We start from the raw sequence: 8,806 nt of genomic DNA, 5'->3' as shown, positions 1-8,806 counted from the left end.
AAATATTTAGCGGACCTAGAAATTTTGGTGAGTTTCAATTAGAGCAGCACAGCGAAAATATGGTGGGTTTAGAAGGTTATAGATCATGAGAAGCTTCCTATGCTTTAGTGGTCTACTTTTGCTGTGAATAGATCGGGCATGTTATGATTCTGTAATAGCTTGGTAAGACAAAGAGCAGTTGATTCATTTGGTAGAGAAATATAGTGGTCTTATCAAGGATTAAGATATTGGTGGATTGTTAGAAAAGATAAAGAGTAACGAATTCAGATTAGCACAAGGAGCCATCTTATGCAATGACATTGATTGGGGGCTACCTAGAAGTTCATGATGAGATGGAGGCTAAGTACGTACCCTCAAGGTGTGAAATCCTCTGGCAAGTCAATTTGAAGATTTTTTTTTTTTTTTTTTGGGCGGGGGGGGGGGGGGGGGGTGGTGCGAATTTGAGAACCTAGGTTTGAATCGAGTAAAACCAATGAAAAAAAAAAAGAAGAAGCCTAGACCAATTCCCTCACACATGCCTTGCACATGAGGCGAGGGAGGTAGACTACTAACGAGAGTCTGTCTCCTTTCCCAACTTCATCGGGTGAAGAAAGTTTAGGGCTCGCCAGATTTGGGTGGAGCTAAGATTCCCCATCTCAGTACTAGACCTCGTACGGGTACCATACTAGTACAGTGTCAGTATCGTATGGTATGTAATTTTTTTGGTATACCGAGTGTCAGTACGCCACCCATACTGGATATCGGTATCGAACCGGTACGGTACTTGGTCCTTTAGTTTTTTGGTATGACGTGCGGCCTCCATCCCTCTCCCCTATTCCTTCTTGCACCGCAAAGAAGAAAAGGCAGCAAGTGTTTCTCCTTTTCTTCTCCCCTCTCCTCTTCTTTTTCCTCAAGAGGGAGCAATCAAAGTGTTGGTTGCTAAAAACGAGAGAGAGATTCAGCCATCAAAAGCAATCTCTGCAAGGGAGCTAGCACCCCAGAGAGATTCAGATGCTTGAATTGGCCCTCTACCTCATGTGGATACCTGTAGAGGCCGAACGCGTGTGCGGCTTTAAGCGAGCCTTTCAACATTACCACGATCATTAGATTGCGGTGAACATCTACTCACACAAGGTGAAGATCTGATCTTCCTTATCTAATGCAATTAATCCTAATCTATCTACGAACGGTTTTAAAATATGTTCATGCGATGAATGGCGTCGTGTGTGCTTCTTCCGCTGCAGATTTGATTTTCTGCAGCATGCACGGCATCCCAACAACCCTCTGTTCCCTTCTCTGGCGAAGTACGTCATGCAATCTTCTTGGGCTTCCGCCAGCCCTCGGAGTCCGGCGATGACTGAGGCTCGCTCAGCCCTCCCTTGGCCAGACTCGGTCCCGAGTTGGCATGAACTGGTCTCCGGGTTGGCTCAGTTTGGGTACTCACCCTCCCCTTCGACCTCGCTGCAACCCTAGCTGCACCTCCTCCTCGCTGCGCCAGAACTCTGGAAATGGTCATCCAGGGACCGAACACCCTCAGCCTGCTCCCCCCGGATGAGTTCCCCACCATTGCCGTTGAAGAGCCGCTGGGATCCCCAATAACCTCCAAGTCTGATCTCCCTCCCACCTCGCAGAACCGACACTCAGCTGCCTAGTGTCCGGCGTGGGCACAGAGGTAGCATAGGCTCGGCAGGTCTTCGTAAACGAAGGCCTGCCAAAACCTCTTTTTCCCCCACTGAACTAGCATGCCACGTACTAGAGGAAGGCCGGCGTCGACCTCGACCTTGGCACGGGCATAGCCGATCCTCCGCCTTTCACTCGACACCGCATCGAGCGCCACCGGCCTTTCCGCTTCCGCCACCATCTCCAGGATTGATGCACTGTCCCAATACTCCAATGGTAGACCCGATAACCTAATCCAGACTATTGTCTGGCTAACCGACTGGGCGCCCGAGATGAAGTCTGGTCACCACTCTTCCATCGCCATCAACCGGCCCCCCACTAACCACGGGGCAGCTGCCATCGCCGCCGCCCGCTCCTCCCCTGATCCGAAGCCAATGGTCAGAAGGCCCTCCGCCATTGGGAGAACCTCCATCGGTAGCTGAAGCTTTGCCCGACCTTTGAGGTCGCGAGCTACCACCTCTGCCGGAACGCGCCCCCCTAGACTCTTGGCGTGCATAGCCCTCCCCTCTCAATCACTCCTCGCCTGCATCATCCTTTCCGTCGGCAAGATCACCACCCGAGGAAACCGTCACTCACGTTCAACCAGTTCCTCCTCGGTGAACCGGTGGCATACCATCTCCGGTTGAGGCGGAGCCCCCCGCGCCACCCCAGCCCACCGTGGTGATTGGGAGTCTTTCTTAAGCAACTCAACTTTCCGGTCCAAGCCAATCTAGGCCGGTCTAAGCCATCATGAGCCGGTCTAACGGACAAGGCCTTTACAAAGGCGAAGGGGGAACGCCAAGGAGAAGACGGGAGTGCGAGCAACACTGTTTGAACAAATGACTTTGTAAAGTAGAAATTGTGGTTGGTGGCATTCTTTTCTTTACCCTATCAGTATCAGTCTAGAGTCGACGTTTTCGTAAAGAAAGGAGATGGGGTCGAGCCGACCAATGTCCCAACCATTTCATGGCAGATTTGGTGGAACGAGAAGCTGACCTCAATCAGTCAAAGTCAGTGTAACCCGGACGGAGCATTGCATGCATGGAAGGTAAGTGATGAGGGGATTCATCCTTCTGCCATCATCCGTTAAAAGCCATCATGATGTGCTACAACCCAATAATGTTTTCCCGTCAGGCTCTTGTTCGTAGGATTCACATGCTGACATGTCATTTTATCACCGAGCTCACAAGCGTGACTCATGAGTGGATGATCAGTCACACGCAGGTCATGCCAGCACGTAGTGTAAACATGGGCATTGCTTTTCGCTATTTCCCAAAAGGTAATGTAAACATGTCTACTACTGGGCCAAAACTGGAGGGATGCATGGACTCGCATGGGGCACGTAACTTTAATTAGAACACCAACCCCCAGCTTAATTAGTTTCCGGACATGCTCTTCGGGTAGCGGTTTCTTTGCTTATTTGTAAGAAAAACTGAGAGTTTGGCTTTGTTACAGTCCGTTATACGAGGAAACATGAAGAGATGGCCATTCCCTCTTCTCCTCGTTTTCACTCTCTTCTCACCTTCAATTGCCGGAGACTCCTTGACTCCAACCACATCACTCCTCGACGGCCAAACTCTGGTCTCGGCTGGTGGAATCTTCGAGCTTGGCTTTTTCAGCGCAGGTAATACACTTAACAGATACTTGGGCATATGGTACAAGAAAATTCCAGTTCCCACAATCGTATGGGTCGCCAATCGAGCCAGTCCTCTCACAGATTCCACTGGAGTTGTAAAGATCCGCAAAGATGGGAGTCTAGTCCTACTCAATGGCGTAGCCAAAGTTGTCTGGACTTCGGACTCGACAGCAAGTGCCAGTAATCCAGTAGCGCAGCTCTTAGATTCTGGAAACTTTGTCCTTAGAGCAGAAGAAAGCATTGCTTGGCAGAGCTTCGACTACCCTTCGGATACGTTGCTGCCCGGCATGAAGCTTGGATGGAATCTGAAGACGGGGCTCAACCGGTACATTAGTTCATGGAAGAGCTCCGATGACCCGTCACCGGGGTACTACTCGTTCAAGTTGGATCCCCATGGATCGCCGGAATTGTTCCTATATAGGGAGTCTACAAAGATTCATGCAAGCGGCCCATGGAACGGGCTTGAATTCAGCGGCGTTCCCCAGCTGAAATCTGATCAAAATTTCCGTTTCATTTTCATCTCTAACCAGGATGAGATCTACTACACGTGTGAGATAAACAACAGCTCCGTTGTTTCGAGGTTGGTGGTGACTACATCCGGTCAGCTCCAACGTTTCGTGTGGCTCGACGCCATCCAAGATTGGCACGTCTTCTGGTCGGATCCGAATGACCAGTGTGATCGTTATGCGGCGTGTGGTCCTTTCGGTGTCTGCAATTCTAATCCTTCACCTACTTGTAGCTGCCTGAAAGGATTCCAGCCAAAATCACCGCAAAAGTGGATTCTGAGAGATGGCTCTGATGGGTGCGTGAGGATTACTCGTTTGGACTGCAAGGGAGACGGATTTGTAACGGTGAGTAATATGAAGTTGCCAGACACCACGAGTGCCACCGTGGATAAGAGCATGAGCCTCGACGAGTGCAGGGAAAGTTGCTTGAAGAATTGTTCTTGCAGGGCTTATGCTAGCGCTAACATCAGCGGAGCGCTGAGCGGTTGTATCATTTGGGCCACTGATCTGATAGACCTCAGGAATTTTGTGGACGCTGGGCAAGATCTTCATGTAAGGCTTGCGGCATCAGAACTAGGCATGTACCATAACTTCATATATTGCTTAATTTTCTCTCTGTAGCTCTACTTCATTTTTCTTTCTTGGTAAGAACAAGATTATTTGCTTTGCTTTTATGTTATAGATATCTTTATATGCTGTTTGATGAATGACGATATGCTCTTATTAAATGCCTGTACGTTACTAGTTATTATTATACTTCCCTAGCTTGTTTCAATTTTGAGAGTTATTATATTTCCCTTGTTTCAATTTTGAAAATTGCAAGGTGGCGCTTGATGCTTGATTTCAGAATTTTAGCTTTTGCCTATAGACAGACTTCAATCAAAGATTCATTCGACACTTTATTATTTCTTTTATTGCATAAAAATTAAGCTTTCTTCAATGGTTGATTCGAAAAGGAAAGTCATGTACTATGGTGCACATTAAGTAGCCTAAACCGTGGAAAAAAGCTGTCTTTGGGAGTACTTTAAGAGATGGTATCCAGGAACACCTCAAAGTAGTCACGGGTAGACCAGCAAGACGAACACTCCATAATCTAATGGTCCATCGTGTAACTCGTGTTTTTTTTGGAGTATTTAATTATTCATTCAATTATTAAATATAGGATAGGGCGCATGGCTTTATTGCTCAAAAAAAAAAAATGTTAAATAGGAGAAGTAATGTCCATGTAATGAATTCTTTCTTCAGGAATAAATGACATCAGGTCAAAACCAACTTTACACCTGCATTTAGGGGTGACAATGGGTTAGGACAGAACTAGGCCTGAAGCTATCCCAAAGTGCAAAGCTCACGTCCGAGCCCAGCACGCAGGCCCAGAGGTATCAGGCTGTAGCCCTACCCTGAGTCGAGATATATTTCCGGGCCGGTCTGGACTCGAAACAGGCCATTCATTGTCCCACTTACCCATCCCAGGTTCAGCCCGAAAATATTGTCGGCTTTTATTTCCAGGCCTAAACCTGGCCGCTGCCCTTAACCCGGGCCCGGTTTTCTCCGGGCCGGGTCTTCGGGTTGTTCAAGCCAGCCTGGCCCATTGACATCCATATTGAAACTTGATCCTTCACCACCGAAGCAAGGATCCTTGGGGAGTGGTATCACCTTTGGAGTCTTTGACCACCTTTATTAAATATGCTTTAGTTGGACGATTTGTTTTTTGTTTTTATGTTTTTGAAGGCAAGGTATGATGAAATACTATTTTAAAGAAAATTGTACGCCACAGAAACCTTCTTGGGGACATCTCTAGATGCCATATTGCTAGAACTAGTTGTGTATGGTAAAACTAATTGATTCTTGTTTGCTTTAGCTAATATGAATTCAGGGCAAAGTAGAAGGAATTCAAACAAGAAAAAAGTGGTAATTGTCACTGTATTGATATTTTCTGGGTTGCTTCTCTTGGGGATTGGTGGCCGTTGTGTTTTGAATGGCATGGTCAACCGCCGCCGTCGTAGAACATCTTTACCCTCATTCGGTGGACGTGAACCAACTGCTTTCCAAGCAAAAAGGCATTGTTCAGATGATGAGATAAGTGCTTGCAAAGAACTAGATGTTCCATTCTTTGATGTTGAGACCATATTGGCTGCGACGAACAACTTCGCCATCGAAAATAAAATTGGAGAGGGTGGATTTGGCCATGTTTATCAGGTAGCAATGTGATCTCAAATACTCACTCTACATATAAGAGCAATTTTTTCTTATTGAATCGAATGAATTTTGAAAAAAAAAAAGACATCATCATCAACTTGTGGATTGACATTGGACAGGGCAAACTCAAAAATGGGCAGGACATAGCTGTGAAAAGGCTATCTGAAAATTCATCACAAGGACTTGACGAATTCAAAAATGAGGTTATATTGATTGCTAAACTTCAGCACAGAAATCTTGTGCGGCTTCTAGGTTGCTGCATTCATGGAGGAGAAAGGATGCTAATCTATGAATACATGCATAACCGAAGCTTAGACACCTTTATATTTGGTTTGTGCTTCACACTTCTTCCTTCATATTAACTAGTAGAAAGTTAGAAGACATAAGCCACATGACAGTCAGCTTCATAACTACATGCTAGCAAAATATCCATTAACATTTTGTCACTAAGCCTCACAATAATAATGCCTGCATTTGGCTGCTATTCACATTCTTGAATTGAAGCATACATTGAAACCCTAAATTATGTTAATGTCACTTGAAACATTGGCAGATGAAGGAAAACGTTCATTGTTGAGTTGGCAAAATCGCTTCGCCATCATACTAGGGATCGTGCGTGGACTTCTCTATCTTCATCAAGATTCTAGATTTAGAATAATACACAGGGACCTAAAAGCTGCCAATGTCTTGCTCGATAGAGAGATGAACCCCAAAATCTCAGATTTTGGAACGGCAAGAGTATTTGGAGATGATCAGACTGATGCACATACCCGCAAAGTGGTGGGGACATTGTAAGTACCATTTTTCAAAGATTTTCCAATCATTAAATGACTGTTTGCATGACCCTCTAACTATTTTCTTCTAATGATGCAGTGGATATATGTCTCCTGAGTATGCAATGGACGGCATATTATCCATAAAACTTGATGTCTTTAGCTTTGGCGTTTTAGTATTAGAAATCATCAGCGGCAAAAGAAACAAAGGATTTTACCAATCTGAGCCACAATCAAACCTCATTACATATGTAAGTGCAAGGAAAAATAGCCTTTTTATTTTATGTCAACGCAACATATCTTTTGGCAAGCATGGTTCTACATGCATCACAAGAAACTATGGAATTTGTTTTAGGCTTGGAAGCTGTGGAAGGAAGGAAAGAGCTTCGAGTTGCTCGATGAATCTTTGGAGGACTTGCATAACATTTCTGAAGTCCTGAGATGCATCCAAGTGGCTCTCTTATGCGTTCAAGAGCAACCCAGAGATAGACCAATGATGTCCTCAGTTACCATGATGTTGGCTAGTGAAAATGCTACACTGGCAGAACCAAAGGAACCTGGTTTCAGCACTGGAAGAGGCTCCATTGATATCATAACATCTAGGCACAGTGTGAATTATATAACAGTAACAACGGTGCGGGCTAGATAGAGTTTATTTTCCTTATATTTAGTTAAAGCACACTGCCTCTGTTGATACGTTCTTCCCTTTTCCTTGTTGAGGGAATATTAGTAACTCTTCTTGAATGTATCATGCTGTTCAAAAATCTCTAGATTTGAATTAGTATTGATGTTTTCCTTCCTTCTACAGTAACAGCTCCTAAATTCTTTCCCTCTTTCTGCAACAACCTAAGACCTCACCCAAAATGGCTAGCCAGAAGGTATTATATTTGGGTTTCTTGATCCTATATAAGTATTCAAGAACTACCCAACAAATAACCAACATGGGACTAAACACACATCCGCATGGATCCTCACATACTCCCCTCATTTAAGCCTAACGTCCTCGTCAGGCTAAGGATTTAAATCCATTCAAATCTAATCACAAACACCACGATCGGCTTATGGTCAGCCTCAATGAATCTGTGCTACAGTATCCCCTAGTTCACATAGGTTATGGATCGGATCCACTTTGATACCATTTGTAACAACTCAAGACCTCACCTAAAATGGCTAGCCAGAAAGTATTATTTGGGTTCTTTGATCCTGTATAAGTACCCAAGAACTACTCAGTGAATAACCAATGTGAGACTAAATATACGTCTGCACGGATCCTCACACTTTCTGCATCATCTTCTTGTTAACCTCTTTTCTTTTTAATAATGTCAGTTGGCATAGCCCTTCTTCAAAGAAAGAATAAAATCAAATAAAAATAAAAACAGAGAGAGAAGACATCATATTCCAGGACTTCCAACTTTTTCACCTATCAGAACCCAAAAGAATCGAGCGAAGCCGAGAACAGATTGAAACACTCATCAAGTATTTTATCTTGTATTTTAAATGATGACAGCATCTTTGAGAGATCGAGTAATTCTTTTTTTTTTCTTTTTTTTTGAGATAAAGGGAAGCATTAAGCCACCTGTTGCTGGAAATTGGACCCGGGGGCAATCTTCGGTCGAGGAGAGGGAGCGGGAGGTGGTTATTCACGGCGGGGCGGTGGTCCGTCGACGGGCGGCGTCCTCCGTCTGGGGCGATCGGCGAGAAGGAGCGGCTGATTCCCGCGGCTGGGCGACGATCCGACAGTGGGCGGCGTCCTCCGTCTAGGTGCCTGCACACGAGCCGGTGGCCGGGTCTTCCGGCGCCGGCCCTCCGACGCTCAAGTCAGGGAGGGGGCAAATCGTGTAGAGTAGAGGTAAACAGTGCCCGTCCCCAGTATCGATTTTCCAACCCCCTTTTATAGACCGGGGGTCGGTTTACCTGCGATGTAACGGGGCGAAGCCGTAGTACGGCTCGGCATGTCGTTCAGGTCGGCGCTTGGTCAGGCGAATAATTGCACTGATGTCGGCGATGAGGGCGTTGTACAACCCGAACTAGCACGCTACCAGGCGAATTTATTGCAT

At 45.7% G+C, this 8,806-nt stretch overlaps 1 protein-coding gene across 3 annotated transcripts; it reads left to right on the top strand.

Moving 5' to 3' along the window:
• The first annotated feature begins 3,361 nt into the window (after positions 1-3,361).
• Positions 3,362-7,843, top strand: LOC120103945 (receptor-like serine/threonine-protein kinase SD1-8). 3 transcript variants are annotated; one of them, XM_088704443.2, is made up of 6 exons: positions 3,362-4,357; positions 5,654-5,976; positions 6,096-6,306; positions 6,530-6,767; positions 6,850-7,000; positions 7,105-7,843. In XM_088704443.2, the coding sequence occupies exons 1-6, from the start codon at positions 3,562-3,564 to the stop codon at positions 7,396-7,398; spliced, it is 2,013 nt and encodes a 670-aa protein (XP_088560569.1). In that variant the 5' UTR covers positions 3,362-3,561; the 3' UTR covers positions 7,399-7,843. The 3 variants fall into 3 exon arrangements, with proteins under 3 accessions (XP_088560569.1, XP_088560568.1, XP_088560570.1); XM_088704442.2 differs by having other exon boundaries at positions 5,639-5,976; XM_088704444.2 differs by having other exon boundaries at positions 3,362-4,381; positions 5,687-5,976.
• Positions 7,844-8,806: the final 963 nt, after the last annotated feature.

The sequence above is a fragment of the Phoenix dactylifera genome, chromosome 9 (genome assembly GCF_051530095.1).
Source record: "Phoenix dactylifera cultivar Ajwa chromosome 9, Ajwa_hap1_PhDact_Kaust_v1.1, whole genome shotgun sequence".
NCBI classification, from domain to species: domain Eukaryota; kingdom Viridiplantae; phylum Streptophyta; class Magnoliopsida; order Arecales; family Arecaceae; genus Phoenix; species Phoenix dactylifera.
The sequence above is the reverse complement of the archived record's forward strand: the minus strand, read 5'-3'. Positions and strand labels throughout refer to the sequence as shown.